The sequence below is a fragment of the Phocoena phocoena genome, chromosome 13 (genome assembly GCF_963924675.1).
Source record: "Phocoena phocoena chromosome 13, mPhoPho1.1, whole genome shotgun sequence".
In the NCBI taxonomy this organism is placed as follows: Eukaryota; Metazoa; Chordata; class Mammalia; order Artiodactyla; family Phocoenidae; genus Phocoena; species Phocoena phocoena.
In genome coordinates, this window is record NC_089231.1 from 64,793,719 (window position 1) to 64,811,538 (window position 17,820).

The window sequence follows — 17,820 nt, forward strand, 5'->3', positions numbered from 1 at the left end:
TGGCCTTCTTGAACTCCCTGTGATATGGGGAAATCAGTCTGTCTGCTACGCACCCCATGACCCCGGTAGGACAGATGCCAACAGGATGTCTGGAATGGCCCAACTCCACTAGGGCACGTGACATCCATGAAATTCACTCTGGGGGCCCCTGGGGAGAACCTCACAGAGATGGACAAACCATCAGGATCTGAAGCAAAGAGTGGTTGCAAACACGAACTCCATCCAGTTTGAACTTGAACTCAAGTTCAAGCACAAACTTGATGTGCAAGGGCAGGTTTGACAAGGAGCTCCATCTCCTACACACAACTGGACCAGGACTGCGTTTTCCAAAGGTTTTTCTATCAAAAGCCCCAGTAAGAAATGCATTTCCCATCACTATCCAGTGTGTATCTATGTTTTTGGATAACTGAGGCAGGACCCCACGAACCAGCTGCCCTCCCCTCGCGTGGACGCCCTCTGTTCTCCGTCTGCTCTGGATGACCTCACTGTTGCAGGACTCTGGCTGCACCTGACTGAATTGGTTCCACAACCTCTGGGAGTTACAACACAAAATTTGAAAAGTGGCAGTTGGATAACATCAGGGATTCGTTTGTTTTTTGATGGCCGATGGTTTTCCCAAGCCACACCAGATGGGCCAGTTCCCAATGGTGATAATAAGAAATATAATTATAGTCATCCTCCATCTGTGTTGTGCGTGGAGAACTTCCCAGTTTAAAAAGCACTTTGAAAGTACAAATCCCATCTGATTCTACTTAGTCCCTAGAGGGGTCAAAATCATAGAGACAGAAAGCAGAATGGTGGTGGGGAATTCCCTTGTGGTCCAGTGGTTAAGACTCTGCTTGCACTGCAGGGGGTTCAGGTTCGATCCCCGGTCAGGGAACTAAGATCTCGCAGGCTGTGCAGGATGACAAAAAAAAAAAAAAAAGCAGAAGGGTGATTCCCAGGGGCTGGGGAGGCGGATGGGAAGATCGTGCTTAATGGGGACAGAGTGTCAGTTTGGGAAGGTGTGAAAGTTCTGGATGTGGATGGTGGTGATGGTTGCACAACCATGTGAAGGGACTTAATGCCACTGAATCGTACACTTAACAGTGGCTAAAATTGTAAATTTTATGTTATGTATAACATTCCTGAGGCATCACTGCTGGTAGCACCAGCATAGAGCCAGGCCCTCGCTACCCAAGGTGGGCTCAGTGCCTCTTTTCTGCCCACCGCCCACCCCACCCCAAAGCACAGGGTCCCTGGGCGATGATGCATCCAGATGTTGGGGAGGCAGGCAGACTCCCCTGGACGAAAAAGGGAAAGGGGAGCCTCGCAGAAGTCCCCACTGTGCACCAGACACTCTGCTCGTGGTGGTGACCTCTGGATAAAATCTATGAGCGCGCGCGCGTGTGTGTGTGAGTGTGTGTGTGTGTGTGAGACACGACGGGGCGGGGGGAGTGAGACCATGAGGTGCTGAACACAGCTCATTAAACACATTTTACAATGAAATCACGATTCCCTGACTTGAAACCGGCTTCTTGCTAAACCTGCACCTGTTTCCTCCCCTCTCACCACACCCGCCCAAGGCTGGTTGGAAGAGAAGCCCCAGCCTTACCCTGCTGAACTCAGGCCTCGGCCGCTCCTCTTCCGCTGGCACTCGGCCGCCTTCCTCGGCCTCTCCAGGCCCCAGGGAGATGCTACACAGGCGCCCTTGGGAACTAGGGCAGGAGCAGATGTGCCCCACCCAGGGTCCCAGGGGTGGGGCTGGCAAGGGCTGCAGCGTGAGGCGGTTGAGCCCTGGATTCCGACCACAGCAGAGCAGTTGGCGGGTGCCCCTCTTGGGAGAGGCCCCCAGGAGTAACGGCCATGGGCCCTGGAGGGGGCCGGGTGCTGGGGGCAGGGACAGAGAAGGCCCAAGCAGAGGCCAGGGCCATGTGGGCCAGGACGCACCGGGACGGCTACCGCCAGAGAGGGGAGCCGGAGGCACCTGCCGACACCTCTCCAGGGAGCCCACGCCAGCGGATCGGCCAGAGGTGCCTTTGACCTGAGGGCACATGAGGCTCAGGACAGGCCAGTTGGGCTGTGAGGCCCGCAGGGGTCAGAGCTGTGTCCCCAGGCACAACTGGCCTCTAATAGTGCTGGGCCTGGCCGTGGGCGCCCATGGCCTGCTGCCCCCGACGCCAGCACCGCAGAGCACGGCCCCCCGCAAGGAAACCCCGGCAGGAAGCAGCCCTTGGAGCCTGTGGCACAGGTAAGGGGCCGAGGGAATCATGGGGGGACATGAGGGTCCCTGCAGGCAGAACTGGGAGTGGGGACAGAGAGCGGGTGAGGGGAGAGGGGCGAGAAGGGAGCATCAGCTGGAGAGGAGGGGCCTGGGCAGACGGTGGCTTTATTTGAAGGGTTGACATTTTGTCCAGTGTGGATTTGTTTGCATTAATTTTTATTTTTTTATATTGTATTAAAATATTTATCTGAATTACTGAGTTTTTTGGCGCCCCTTACATTTTGTACCCAAGACTAGCGCCTCGCCCACCTCGCTCTGGTCCTCGGGGTAGAGCAGGAACAGGGAGGCAGGGGCAGGAGGGGACAGTGGCTGCTGTCATCCTGGGATCCCTGGGGCTCCTCTTAGCTGGTGAGCCACCTCCTCACCCGTCCCCTGGCTGGGAAGGCTCTGGTCCCTGGAGCACCAGGGCACAAGCTCTGGCTGAGGCTGTATGGTGAGGGGACCTTCCCTGGTGTCCCCGGGTCCCACAGCCAAGGGCCACCTCCTGCGACTGGTCCCTGGGAGCCCAAGCCCACCAGGGTGCAGGCACCTGTATGAGAGAGGCCTGGGCGAGGGTCCGTAGTCTGCCCCTGCCGCTGCTGTGAGACCCCAGCCCCCTCCTCTCTGCTTGTGGTGGGAGGTCCCTGGACAAACTGCTGAGCATCTGGGACCATTTGTGATGATCAGTGACACAGCAGCACATTCATCATGGGCGCTGACCACTTAGGGGCAGAACCTCCCTCTCAGTGGCCCCACAAGGCAGGTCCCTCTGTCACCCCCAATTTACAGGGAGAGAGGCCCAGAGAGGTGAGGCAACTGCCCAAGGTCACACAGCTGGTTCTGACTCCAACGCCCAAGCCTCCAGCTGTCCCCATCCCTATCCCCTAAACAGACCCGGCTGACAAGTCCGCCTCTCTGAGCCTCAGTTTCCCCCTCTGCAAAGTGAGGGGTCCTAGTTGGATGAGGGCCTTGCAGCCTGACACCTGCCCCAGGGATGCTGGGGCCGCGGTGGTGAAGGTCTGGGACAGGAGGAGTGGAGTCTGCGGCACGAGCAGCACAGCCATGGAGGTGGGTGGGTGTCTGTGAGTGTCAGGTTGGGGCCGGCACCGCAGCGTCCGGTAGGGACTGCACAGCCAGGGCACGATGCAGGAGAACACAAGGAGAGACGGACCTCCATCAGGTCAGGCCCCAGCTCAAGGTCCAGGGAAGAGGGGCCCGGCGACAACCGCCACATGCAGCGCGCTGCCTGCAGGACAGAGGGGGCCCCACTGGGGTTGGAGTTCAGGTCAAGGGGTCCACCTGGGCAATGCAGCACAGGCACAGAACCCTCAGGAAGCGCCTGGGGGTCTGCAGGGCTGCAGCACGTGGGTCTGAGAGAGGCTAGAGGGGCGGCCAGGCCCAGACGTGGAGGATCTGTCCTTGGAAGATAGACTTCATCTGGGGGGTCCTGGGGGATGTTTGCAAGGAAATGTGACTGGAGTTGGGTGGGTGGGAGGGGGCGGGAAATCAGAACTAGAGAGGCCTCAGGGAGGGGGGTGTTGTCATGGGCAGAGGGGACAGAGAGCTGGACAGAGTCAGGAGGTGAGAGGACCAGGAGAGGGAGGAGCCAGGATGCCCCCTTGGCTTTTTTGCTGGACAGTTAAGAGAATGCTGTGTCCTGTATTTTAACAAAATGGTCCAAGAGAAGGGATGGTCTGCAAGAAGTTGGTCTTCCCCGAGGACGTCCACTCACCCGACAGGCCACTCAGGGTCTCAGGGTGGGCCTGAACCAAGGGGGTCATGTCCAGGCATAGGGCAGACCCATGGACCATTTTAGGAGAAATAAGATGTGGGGGGGGGGATGCCCGAGCTGGTCTTACAGATCCAGGGCGCTGACCCATGATGCGGGGGCTCCAGGCAAAGGGAGCAAGGGGTGCTGAGGAGGAGAGTTGAGGTGCACAGACCCGCAGGGAGCTTCCAGAGCCAGGGAGAGCGGGGTGCAGACCATGGGGGTCTTGTAACCTAGTCCTTTATACTGGGGTCCATGAGGAGTCATTGAGGGATCTAAGTGGGGCACTGTCAGTGTCAGGTTTGTGTTTTGGAAAAATGGCTCCAGATCAGAGACCACTGTGAGGGCAGATTAGAGAATGGAGAAGGGACGTGGAGAAGGGGCTTTGGCCAAAGCCTGTGCCTTGGGGATGGGGAGGAGGTCCACGGTAACCAGGTACCAAGATCTCCTATGAAATTGCCAAGTGCGTTTAAAGTGACGTTATCAGAGTGCTGATGGGGAGGAACGGGCACAGTCATGGACTGTCAGCGGGAGGCTGAATTTCTGGAACAAACAATTTCTGGAATAACATACCAAGACTCATAAAAACATACATTCCTTTTTATTATTATTATTTTTGCTGTACGTGGGCCTCTCACTGCCGCGGCCTCTCCTGTCGCGGAGCACAGGCTCCAGATGCGCAGGCCCAGGGGCCACGGCCCGCGGGCCCAGCCGCCCTGCGGCACACGGGATCCTCCCAGACCGGGGCACGAACCCGCGCCCCCCGCATCGGCAGGCAGACTCCCAACCACTGCGCCACCAGGGAAGCCCCATACATTCCTTTTAATCAAGCAATTCCACCTCTAGAAATTTATCTTGATGATATAATCAGAACTTCAGCTGAATACTATAAGTGTGCTCCTGGGGAAGAAGTAGAAACAACCTAAATGTCCAATGATAAGGGAAGGTAAAATAAACTGCGGTACATTCATGGTAGGGAGTATTACACAGTCATTTGATACGGTTTTTTTGACAACTGTAATGACATAATAAAGATTTTTATAAACAGGTTGCAATATGTCATACTAGCACACTGCTTTTGTTTTATTTCGATTTACAGAGTAAAATTCATCCTTCTTGGTATTAGCAGTTGGATAAATTTTAATAAAACTATAGAGTTGTGTGACCCTCACAACAATCAAGATATAGAACATTTCCACCCCCACCAAAATTTCCCTGCGCCCTCTGTGTAGTCAATCCCTTTTTCTGCCCCAACCATGGAAACCACTGATCTCTTTCTGATCCTATAATTTTGCCTTTTCGAGATATAAACGGCATCATGCAGTATGTAATCTTTTTTTAAATTAAACTTTTTATTTTGGGATAATTGTAGGTTCACATGCAGCTGTAAGAAATAATACAGAGGGCTCCCATCTACCCTTCACCTAGTTTCTCCCAATGGTAATGTCTTGTAAAATAAAAAATCACAACCAGGATATTGACATGGTACAGAACATTTCCATGGCCACAAATACTCCTTTCTAGCCATGCCCACTTCTCTCCCTCCCAAGCCCCTGCTAACTCTGGCAACTACTAATTTGGTCTTTTCTAATTTTGTCCTTTCAAGATTGTTCTATAAATGGAATCATACTGCATGTACCCTTTTGGGACCTACGTTCTTTTTCTTTTTTTAAAAAATTTTTATTGGAGTATAATTGATTTACAGTGTTGTTAATGTCAGGTGGACAGCAAAGTGAATCAGTTATAGATATACATAGGTCCACCCTTTTTTAGATTCTTTTCCCTTATAGACCATTACAGAGTATTGAGTAGAGTCCCCCATGCTACACAGTAGGTCCTTATTAGTTATTTATTTTATATTTAGTAGTGTGCATATGTCAATCCCAATCTCCCAGTTTATCTCTCCCCCCCTTTGCCCCCTGGTAACCATGTTTGTTCTCTACATCTGTGACTCTATTTCTATTTTGTAAATAGATTCATTTGTACCATTTTTTTAGATTCCACATATAAGCGATATCATACGGTATCTGTCTTTCTCTGACTTATTTCACTCAGTATGACAATCTCTAGGTCCATCCCTGTTGCTGCAAATGGCATTATTTCATTCTTTTTTACGGCTGAGTAATGTTCCATTGTATGTATGTACCACATCTTCTTTATCCATTCCTCTGTGATGGACATTTAGGTTGCTTCCATGTCCTGGCTACTGTAAATAGTGCTGCAATGAACATTGGGGTGCATGTGTCTTTTCGAATTATGGTTTTCTCTGGATATACGCCCTGGAAGCGACTGTCTTTACTCAGCATAGTTTTCTGGCTGTTCATCCAGACTGTTGGTTGTACACACTTCGTTCCTTTTTATTGCTCAATATATTCCAAGTACGTAACCATATGAGTCTGGCTTCTTTAGTTCAGTATAACACCTTTGCAATTATCCAATTAACCCCTTTATCTAGAGTTTGTTCTTTTCTATTGCTAAGTAGGATTCCATCTATGAACGTATCAGAGTTCATTAACTATTCACCAATAGAGGAACATTTGGGTTGTTTCCAGTTTTTGGCAATGATAAATAAAGACATTATATACGTTTGCATACAAGTCTTTGTTTGAACATGAGTTTTCATTCCTTGGTTAAATACCTAGCAGTAGGATTTGATTGATCAGAGGGTAAGTGTATGTTTATATAAAACTACCAAACAGCTTTCCAGAGTGGCTAAAACTTTTTACATTCCCACAAGCAATGTGTACGAGTTACAGTTGCTCTGTATTCTCCCCAGCACTCGGTACTTTCAGTGTTTTAAGAAATTGAGATAAAATTCTTTTAAAATAAAATTCACTTTTTTTTTTTTTGGCCGAGTAGCTTGTGGGACCTTAATTCCCTGACCAGGGATCAAACCCGGCCCCCAGCAGTGAAAGCACCAAGTCCTAACAAGTGGACCACCAGGGAATTCCCAAAATTCACTATTTTAACTATTTTAAAATACACAATTCGGTGACATTTAGTGCGTTCACTATGTTTTGCGACCATCACCACTATCTTTTTCCTGAGTCTATTAATCACCCCAAAGGAAACCCCAAAGCAGTCCGTCCCTCTGCATTCCCCCAATTCCCCAGCCCCTGGCAACCAGCAATCTGCTTTCTGTCTCTATGAATCTGCCTATTCTGGGTATTTCATATAAATGAAATCATGCAATATAAGACCCTAGTGTCTGGCTTATTTCACCTAGCATCATGTTTTCAAGGTTCATCCATGTTTTAGCAGGAGTCAGTACGTCATTCCTTTTAAGGCCAAATAATATTCCTTTTTTTGTTTTTTAATTTATTTATGTATTTATTTTTGGCTGTGTTGGGTCTTTGTTGCTGTGTGCTGGCTTTCTTTAGTTGCAGCTAGTGGGGGCTACTCTTCATTGGGTTGCGCGGGCTTCTCATTGCGGTGGCTTCTCTTGTTGCAGAACAGGGGCTCTAGAGCGCGGGCTCATTAGTTGTGGCGCACGGGCTTAGTTGCTCCGAGGCTTGTGGGATCTTCCCGGACCAGAGCTTGAATCCGTGTCCCCTGCGTTGACAGGCGGATTCTTAACCACTGCGCCACCAGGGAAGTCCCAATATTCCATTTTATGGATATACCACATTTTGTTTATCTGTTCATTAGTTAATGTGTTGTTTCCACCTTTGGGTTATTGTAAATAGTGCTGTTATGTACATTCATGTCAAGTGTTTTTCTGAGTATCTGTCTTCAATTCTTTTGGGTAAATGCCTAACAGTGGAATTGCTGGGTCACGTGGTAGCTTTACGTTTAACTTTTGAGGTTGGCCAAACTGTTTTCCACAGTGGCTGCACCATTTTACAATCCTACCAGCAATGCTCAAGGGTTACAGTTCTCCATATCCTCACCAACACTTGTTATTTCCTTTTTCTATTATTGTTATTTTTATATCCATCCCACTGGCTGTGAAGTGGTATCTCATTGTGGTTTTGATTTGCACTTCCATAATTATTAATGATGTTAAGGGTCTTTTCAAGTGCTTGTCCGTCATTTTGATATCTTCTTTAGGGAAATGTCTCAAGTCCTTTGCCCAGCTTTTAAATCAGTTGTCTTTTTGTTGCTTTGTTGAGTCATAAGATTTCTTTATATATTCTGGATACTAGACCCTTGTCAGATATATGATTTTCAAATTATTTCTTCCATTCTGTGAGTTGTTGTTTCACTTTCTTGAAAATGTACCTGGAGGCACAAAAGTTTTGAATTTTGATGAAGTCCAACTTATCTATTCTTTCATTTATTGCTTGTACTTTTAGTGTCATATCTAAGAATCTGCTGCCTAACCCAAGGTCATGAAGATCTACACCTATGCTTTATTCTAAGAGATAGTTTTAGCTTTTACACTTAGGTCTTCAATCAATTTTGAGTTTTTGTGTATGGTATGAGGTAGGGGTCCAACTTCATTCTTTTGCATGTGGATGTCCAGTTGTCCCAACACCATTTGCTGAGGAGATGCTTCCTTTCTTCCTTCCTTCCTTCCTCCCTCTCTCTCTCTCTCTCTCTTTCTTTCTTTCCCACACCGCAGGGCTTGCAGGATCTTAGTTCCCTGAACAGGGTATCCCCTGCAGTGGAAGCATGGAGCCCTAACCACTGGACCACCAGGGAATTCCCTGTTCTTTTTCAAGACTGTTTTGCCTATGGGAGTCCTTTGCAATTCCAGGTGAATTTTAGGATCAGCTTTTCCATCTCTGTGACAATGATCACCCACTGAGATTTTGATAGGGACTGCATTGGATCTGTGGATCACTTTGGTTAGTATTGTCCTCTTTCAAATATTAACTCTTCCAATCCATGAACGCAGGACATCTTTCCATTTATTTAGGTCTTTAACTTCTTTGAACAACATTTTGCAGCTTTCAGTGTACAGTCTTTCACTTCATTGGTTCTTAATCGATACCATTCTTAATCAATACCATTGCAAATGGAATTGTTTTCTTAATTTCGCTTTTTGAATTGTTCATTGCTAGTGTGTTGACCACGCACCTGCGGAATTTTATTTGCTCTGTATATAAGATCATGTCATCTGTGAATAGAGACTTTGAGTTACTGTCTAGTATCCTTTCTTTTTTAATTAATCAATTAATTTTGGCTGCACCGGGTCTTAGTTTTGGCACATGGGATCTTCGTTGTGGCAAGCAGGATCTTTAGTAGCGGCACACAGACTTCTTAGTTGCAGCATGAGGGCTCTTAGTTGCGGCATGCATGTGGGATCTAGTTCCCTGACCAGGAAATGAACCCGAACCCCCTGCATTGGGAGCGTGGAGTCTTACCCACTGGACCACCAGGGAAGTCCCCAGTATCCTTTCATTGCACTTTTTTTTTTTTTTTTTTTGCGGTACGCGGGCCTCTCACTGCTGTGGCCTCTCCCGTTGCGGAGCACAGGCTCCAGAAGCGTAGGCTCAGCGGCCATGGCTCACGGGCCCAGCTGCTCCGCGGCATGTGGGATCTTCCCGGACCGGAGCATGAACCCGTGTCCCCTGCATCGGCAGGCGGACTCTCAACCACTGTGCCACCAGGGAAGCCCTCATTGCACTTTTTAAATGCACTTCTAGATTGCTTACTTGTGTTATATATCTAATATTCTTATAATTTTAAAACAACTAAAAATTTAAAGCAAAAGATCTTATATTTGCGTCACAAAACCAACCACAGCTAACTGGGCCAGCTTAGCAGGTGGAAAGCACACTGGTCTGATCCTCTGGCAGAGATTCTTGCATCTAACGAGCCCCAACTCAATGCTGCATCTTTGTATGAGTTGGGAATTTAAATCAGCAAAGGCAAAACCTGGAACTTCTTGTGGCTTTGGAGTCTCTGAGGGTGGTTCTGTTGTTTCTTATTTTGGGCCTTCTTTTAAATTTAAGAAGGAGTATTTAGACGCAGAATCTAAGGACAAAGTTCTCTGGCCTGGGGGTGAGAGCACTCATGGTCACCTGTGACAAGGTAAAGACAGAAAAAGAACTGGAATAGGAGAAAAGTGGTCAGTCTCATGTGGAAGTGGTGAGTTAGAGTTTCCTGTTGGGCATCCAGCTGGAGATGGTCAGTAGGCAACTTAAGTGGAGATGAGGAAAGGGCTTGGAGCTGGAATAGACTCGAGCCTCATCATGTGGGCACATTGTGGGAAGATGGCAAAGAAGGAGGACCCAGGGAGGCAGTCTGGGGATCAGTAGCCATGCATGGGTCAGGGGAAAGGGAAAACAAAGAAGGAAGAAAGTGGGGGTCACAGACATCAAGGAGAACCAAGTCACTGGAAAGAGGGGCCAATCTATGTTACATCCTGCAGAGACATTAGGTACAACAGGAACTGGAGAGGGACCTTAGACTTGACCCAGATGAGGGCCCTGTTGTCCACCACCTGAGAGATTTCAGGGAGAGATGGGGTGAGAGGCAGAAGGGCCCTGGCATGTCCCAGAATGTAAAACACTGCTTGTCAGGCAAGTGTTTGGGAGCCATTGTTGGTTGGATGGTTGGATGGAACGATGGATGGATGGATGGATGGATGGATGATGGATGGATGAATGGATGGACGGATGATGGATGGATGGATGAATGATGGATAGATGATGGATGGATGGTTGATAGATAGATGGATGGATGATGGATGGATGGATGGATGATAGATGATGGATGGATGGATGGAAAAACAGATGGACAGAAGGACAATGATCTGAAAGATCCAAGAAGGCTTCATGAAAGAGGAGGAACTGAACTGCGTCTCAATGAGTGGAGACAACAGGGCAGGGGGCCCCCAAATGACCTGGTGTCCACAGGCCCAGGAAGAAAGCTGCCTGGCTGGACTGTGGGAAATTATGGGGGAAGGAACACCCAGAAGCCCTAAAATGAGGCCAGAAGAGGTCAGGCAGGTCCAAGCCAGCTCAGGACTCACTCTGCCACACCACATGGCCACCCGAGGGGACTGGGCACTCAGCAGCACCATCAGCACTGAGGATTCAGTGGTCACAGGACAGCCTCAGAGTTGGGGGACACACTGGGTGACAAGGTGTGAGTGGCTCCTTCCTCAGACAGGGGGCTGGGCATGGGGACACCCAGGAGTGCCCCAGCCTCGTGGGGGGCTGGCTGCCCAACCCCCCAACCTGAGGACACAGTCCTGCCTGCTACAGCCCTGTTCCTGTCATGCCCAGCAGTTCCCTGCTCCATCCTGGCCCCCGGGGGACAGGCCCCAGGTGCTGGCCCGGCAGGTTTTGGTCCGAGTCTCAGTTACCGTGGTACGTCTTCGGCGGCGGGACCCAGCTCACCGTCCTAGGTAAGTGGCTCTCACAGCTTTCCCAGCCTGTCCCACCCTCTGCTGTCTTGGGAAAGTCAGTTTTTTCTCTCTGGGGGCTGCTTCCCCTCTGCCCTCCCAGCTTAAGGACCGACCCCCACCTTTCTCCTTGGGGCCTGGGGAGGCAGGTTGGTCTTGGGGTAACCGGCAGGAAGGACCCCAACAGCAGGAGCAGCCACCTCCAGGGTCCGATAAGGATCATAAGGAGGGAGGAGAGCTGCTTTGGTTACACACAGGGACACTGAGGCTGCACGTGGGACGGCTTGGCCAGGTCACCCGGAAGAGTGATGTGGAACAGCTTCTTGGGGGCTGTCTGCTGTCCAGGGGCTGAGTGGGAGGGGGGACCGAGAAGGCAAGCAGGGCCACCATGGGGACACTCACAGAGGCCATGATGGGAGTGAGCAACCCCGGACCCTCCCCTGCATCTCACACCCCCTCCTCTGTCACACAGGTCAGCCCAAGTCTGCACCCTCGGTCACTCTGTTCGCGCCCTCCACTGAGGAGCTCAAGGCCAACAAGGCCACCCTGGTGTGTCTCATCAACGACTTCTACCCGGGCAGCGTGACGGTGGCCTGGAAGGCAGGCAGCACCACCATCACCAGGGGCGTGGAGACCGCCCAGCCCTTGAAACAGAGCAACAGCAAGTACGCGGCCAGCAGCTACCTGGCCCTGACGGCCAGCGAGTGGGAATCTTATGAGAGTGTCAGCTGCCAGGTCACGCACGATGGGAGAACCGTGGAGAAGACAGTGGCGTCCTCAGGGTGCCCTTAGGTCCCTGGACCCCCCACCCTCCGGGGCCTGGAGCCACGGGTCCCCTGGGGGGTCTCCCCTCCCATCCTGGTCCCCCCAGCCCTTCCTCCTGCACCCAATCAACTCTCAATAGAATGTTTTCATCGCTATTCAGAAATCTCTGCTCATTTCTTTCTTTCTTTTTTTTGTCGTACGCGGGCCTCTCACTGTTGTGGCCTCTCCCGTTGCGGAGCACAGGCTCCAGACGCGCAGGCTCAGTGGCCATGGTTCACAGGCCCATGGTTCACGGGCCCAGCCTCTCCGCGGCATGTGGGATCTTCCCAGACCGGGGCACGAACCCGTGTCCCCTGCATCGACAAGCGGACTCTCAACCACTGCGCCACCAGGGAAGCCCTCTGCTCATTTCTTTTTTTTTTGGTCTCGTATTTAATTTGCACCCTCTCCAGAATTCTGGGGGTGGGGTGGGGAATCCTAGGCGCCAGTGAGAAAGTAACTAAAGGGAGAGGCTCACAGTCTCCTGGGTGGGGGCATCTCCCAGGCAACCAACCAGGACACATCACCCATCCGCCCTCTCCTTCTTCCCACTCCTCCTCCAGCACAAGGCCGTGCCCACCCCCTGCCACCTTCCTGGCTGGAGCTGCCCATGGCTGGTGACCTCCAGATGAGCCCTCCCTCCCTGCCCTGGTGGGGACCCTCCACACCTCCCTGCCCCCGGCTTGTCCTTTCTTTCCAGTATGGCTGTTAGCATAACTGACTCGGGAACCTTCGCCCACATTCCTCTCCCTCTGTGTCCTGCCTGGTCCCTGGGCTGGGCCACTCCTGGGCCCAGCCTCCTTCCTCCCTGGCCTCCTGTGGCCCCTTCTCCTCCTGGGCTCATGGGGAGGGGACTTTGATCTTAGCTTCTGCTCTGGGGCACTGTTTCCCTCCTGCTCCGGTTAAATGTTCTCCAGGCCTTACCAGCCAGGCATCAAACCACCTGGAGAGTTCTGAGCCCACCTGGACCCAGGTCGCTGGCCCTGGGACCCATGGCCTAAGGCGACAGAGTTGTTAGGGCCAAAGAGGGACCATGGGGGACAGGGGTCTTGGGTTGGAGGGGCTGGCTTCCTCATGCCCTTCCCCTCCTCTGGGTCAGAAATCTGGGTAAGGGCACTGGGGGAGGGGCCGAGAAAGGGTGTTGTCTTCTTGGAGGCCCCGCCTTGGTCCTAGTTCCTGGAGGTGAGGGCTCACTGTGCCCTGCCACCGGAAGGGTTAGTCTGGCCCAGGGCCAGACTGGCCCAGTAGCAGCATCTTGAGGGTAAAGTTCAAACACCAAGCCCGCAGTACAGGTCCCTTTGGCATCTGCTCCTCCCACACTCCCAGACTCGTTTTCTGCTGCCTCTGTGTCCCACCAACACCTACTCTAAGCCCAAGGGCTTCTGTCACCAAAGGCAACACTGCTTCACGCCTCTGCAGTTTGCTCCCGCTGCTCCCTTTGCTGGCACGACAGTCCCTGTCCCCATCCACCTGACAGAGGCCTGCCACTCCCTGATAACCCGCACTCAGCTCTCCACTCGTGACCTTCACATGGACAATGCTTGAACCTCAGCCAGTCTGGGCTGAGCACGTGGGGGCTGAGAGGAGCTGACGCCGGGCATCTCCCACCCACTCCCGACCCCCAGGGGCAGCAGGAAGCAGCTTCTCACACCTCCCGTCAGGATAAGGAATGAGACCTGTGCCTGGGCACCTAGGACACAGCTGCCAGCCACAGACCTGCTCAGCGCAGCTGGTAACAGGCTTGCTGGCAATAGGGTGTCCACGGGGACCTGGCTTCACCCTCCTCCGTACCCCAACTCTACCCGGTCGTGGGACTGACCGTCCCCAGCTCTGCTGCAGGTGTCATCTCTTTGCCATGAGGCTGGAGCCCCAGCTGGCTGCTGCCTGTGGATCGTGCTCTACCTCCTGTGACCCTCAGACCTCCCCGGGAGGTGGGTGCTAACCACTCCCTCACCTCATGGATAAGGAGACAGAGGTTCCCGGAGCTGGGGCAGCTGCCCAGGTCCCGCAGGCACTCAGGGCCACACACACGGTGGGCACCCGGGCCCCCCTCATGAGGTCACCTTCCCCCCCGAGGAGGCTGTGCTGTGCCGGCCGGGAGATGGTGCTGAGCACACGACCCCGCAGCCTCTGGACATCAGAGGCAGCCTAAGGCTCTGTGGGGTGGGGGAACCCTGGCTCCTCAATCTATACTGACTCGGTGCAGGTAGGGGCAGGCAGGAGGGGGTTCATGGACCTCTGAGTCCATACAGCAAAGCAGTGTGGGTATTGTGGGCCCAATTCACAGAGGAGAGAACTGAGGCTCTGTCAGTGGGATGGGGGTTGGGGGACCTGCCCAGGGTTACAGGGTGAGCTGCTGGCTGACCTGCACCCCCCACCCCCAGCTCTTTCCACGGCTCCTCAGCCCTGCGAGACATGTCATTCATCCATTCACTCACTCATTCATTCAGCAAACCGTCAGCGAGCACTGCTGTGGGCTGGTGCTGGGAGCAAGGAGACAGGACCACCTGCCCTGGAATAGCTCATGCACTGGGGGGACACCCATAGAGCCCACCGCTGACCCCACCGTGTCCTCAATCACCCAGGTCAGCTCCCCGCCCGGGGAGCAACTCCCTGCACACCTGGGATAAGATTTCATCCACTGCTCGGCCCCACAAGGCGGATCCCCCAGCAGCCGGCACTGAGCACGTCTCGAGGCTCATCAGAGCCCCTCAGGGAGCCTTGAAGTCCCCATCAAGGCGGCTCGGAGCCGCCATTGCCCATTTCACAGAGGGGACACTGACCATGAGGGATGCACCGGGCCTGCCTTGCTCAGCTCCGAGCCGGGAAAGCCCCTGCGGACTGGTGGCCCCAGGGCACTGGGTGGCAGGGGGATGGGGGCATGTTGGGCGGACCCCTGGTCTAATAGAAAAGAGTGTCAGGTCAGGGGAGGGGGCTTGTCCTGGCCCTGCCCTGCCTGCTGTGCGACCCTGGGCAGCCTCTCCATCCGGGGCTTCCTTGTGGGAGGCCAAGGCTGGGGGAGGTGACTGATGGGGGAGGGGGGTTGTAGCTTCCTTCACAGCAGAGCCAGGAATAGTCCTGGGGGAGGGGAGGGGAGGTGACTGCTGGGGCCCTGGGTGAGGGGAGAGGAGGTGACAGGCAAGAATCAGGGAGACTGTCTGGGGCAACCAGGACAGAGGTCAGGGGAGGGGTTGGGTCATCAGACACCCTCTGTCCACTCCGGGGACAGAGTAGTTAATGGTCAGCACAACTCACCAGGGCACCGCAATGCATGTGTTTCCACACAGGTCAGGGTGATACTCTCTTCCTGTGGCCACTCAACCCCCCAGGTCCCTTCTGCTCCTCAGCACGTGGCCTGGGGACACGTCACGTCAGGGCTGGCGTCCACTGAGTATTCTCTGTGCCCGGGCTGTGCTGGGCACCAAAGTCTGGATCCCCCTCCGGTCCTCACCAGGATGGGTAATCCCTGCCCGCCCAGGGCCCGGCCTCCTGGGGACATGCTGGGGCCTCCAGATTGTGCCGGGAGAAAGGAGGAAGCCTCAGCCAGACCCCAAACAGGCTCCCTAAGGAGGACGGAAAGGCTGCTACGGGCCGGCCGAGAGCAGCTCTCCAAGGGAAGGTGGGACCCCAGAGCAGCCTGGTGAGCCCACCCGCAGGGTCTCTGGTCACACAGGGCCTCCAGCTCAGCGCTAGTGTGGACCAAGTCCCTGCGTGGATGAGACCCACTGCGGTCACTGCCCGGGGCAAAGCCACCACTCAGCAGCCCTTTCCTGAGCACCTACGATGTGTGGGGACCTCGGCGGTGGCAACGCAGCTCTGCTGGGCCTCCTGTGGGCACAGGGAAGCAGCCTATAGAGAGGGAGTGGTGTCGTGCAGGACGGGCTCGTGCCCTGGAGAAACCAACCAGGGTGAGGGCTGAGGGTGCCCGACTGGGACTCACAAGGGGCCACGGCCGAGCCTGGAAGTGGCCAGGGGGCAGGACAGCCCTGACTCTGGGTTGGCGGCTTGGGGCCTGTGTCCCCGCCATGCAGCCGGGCTGGTTATAGTGGAAACTCGCTCCCTGGGGTCCAGGAGGGACGGTCAGATGGAAACTGGATGTTTACTGGTCTCTGAGGTTGACTGTTGCTGCCATTAGCATCGGCCTGATCGGGCCCAGCCGGCCTCAGGCCAGCACCCCTGGGCTCCCCATGGGCCCCACCCTCACCCCCACGCAGCTGGCCTGGTGAAACCAAGAGGCCCTGACGCCCGAAATAGCCGGGAAACGCCAACCAGCCCAGCCCGGGAAAGCAGGTGCCTCCCTCTCCCCAGGCTGGGGGGAGGAGTGGCTCCAGTTCCAGAAGCTTCCACCAGCTCCCTTGGAGAAGGGACCTGCGTCACAGCACCCAGGCTGCCCAAGCCCCTGCGCCCAGGCCTGAGCCGGGCAGAGATCACGTCAATCAACCATCAGAAGGGGCATCTTCTGTTCCAGAATCTTGTGTCTGTGCAGGTCATACCCCCTCCTCGGGGTCCCCAGGGACCTCTCTAAACGCTGGGCGTGCAGCTGTGGCTGATGTGGGACACAGCCAGACACTCAGGGCTCAGAGGAGCCCGGGGGGCAGGGCTGGCCAGGGCTGGACACGGGGCACTGCAGTCCCTGCTGTCCCCACACCTAGGACTCTTCTTGGGGAGGGACTGGGCCAAGGATGGGGAAGGGGGAGAAATGGGGACCCTCACAATCACTGCACTGGGAGCCCTGGGTCTGGGGTAATAATGAGGAGCCCAGAGCACAGATGTCCCCCAGGAGGCCTCATGCGGTCCTTCCCCAATGGACAGGACCTCAGATTGGTCAGTCACTCATCCATCTGTCTGTCCACCCATCCATCCACCCATCCATCCATCTACCCATCATCCATCAATCCATTCATCCAAAAAGCCTCCCTCAGGCCTCCTGGGGGCCTGGCCTGTGTGGGGCTCTCAGCTACTCATGTCCCAAGCAAGGCAGGACTGGCCCAGTCAAGGCCAAAGTCAGACCTGGAACGTGCCTGCTTCACCATGGAAGGAGGGGCCTTTGGACACTGGGTGCCCTGTTCCCTGCCCAGTCTACCCTGTGCTTGGTCGATACGCTGAGGTCAAAGAGAGGGCAAGAGGTGTGACAGATGGGCCAGCGTGGTGAGGCCAGCTGCCTCCTGCCCTGTGGGTGACCTGACTCCCCACCTCACCCCCACCCACAGTTACAGGCCTCCCCGATCCACCCTCCAGGCTGACCCTCCCATTCTCTCCTCTCCTCCCCTGTCCTTCTCCAATCAGAGAGTTTCCCAGGACATTCCAGGGCTCCAAGGTCCTGATGGGAGTGGAGATGGGGGACAAGCACCCAGCCACAGTTTCCTGAGTTCACCCCCAAAGACAGCAGATCACTTCCACAGGGTTGACTCCACCAGCTCGTTCTCAGGAAACACTGCCAGTAGGTCCCCCAGCCCAGGGAAGCCGGGAGCCAGGCCACAGGCCACAGCCATTACATCGCATCACCTGACACATGAGCCGTGCAGTACCCAGGGGGCAAATGCCCCCACCCGAGAGCCTGGGGGAGTGTGGCCCTCACCCCAGCACTGACCAATCAGCTCATCAGCCAGTGCTCACTCCCATTGCCCCTCACCGCCCCTGCGGGCCCAGGTCGCGTCCTGGAGGTGGAGCTAAGACAGGGGAACTCGCCCCTGCCCAGCCCAGAGCCCA

At 54.2% G+C, this 17,820-nt stretch overlaps 1 gene segment (V, D, J or C); it reads left to right on the top strand.

Annotated features, from left to right (window-relative positions):
* Positions 1–2,139: 2,139 nt before the first annotated feature.
* LOC136132464 (immunoglobulin lambda constant 3-like) lies at positions 2,140–12,121 on the top strand. The segment is given in 2 exon segments: positions 2,140–2,230; positions 11,780–12,121. Coding segments are annotated over 2 exon segments (411 nt in total).
* Positions 12,122–17,820: the final 5,699 nt, after the last annotated feature.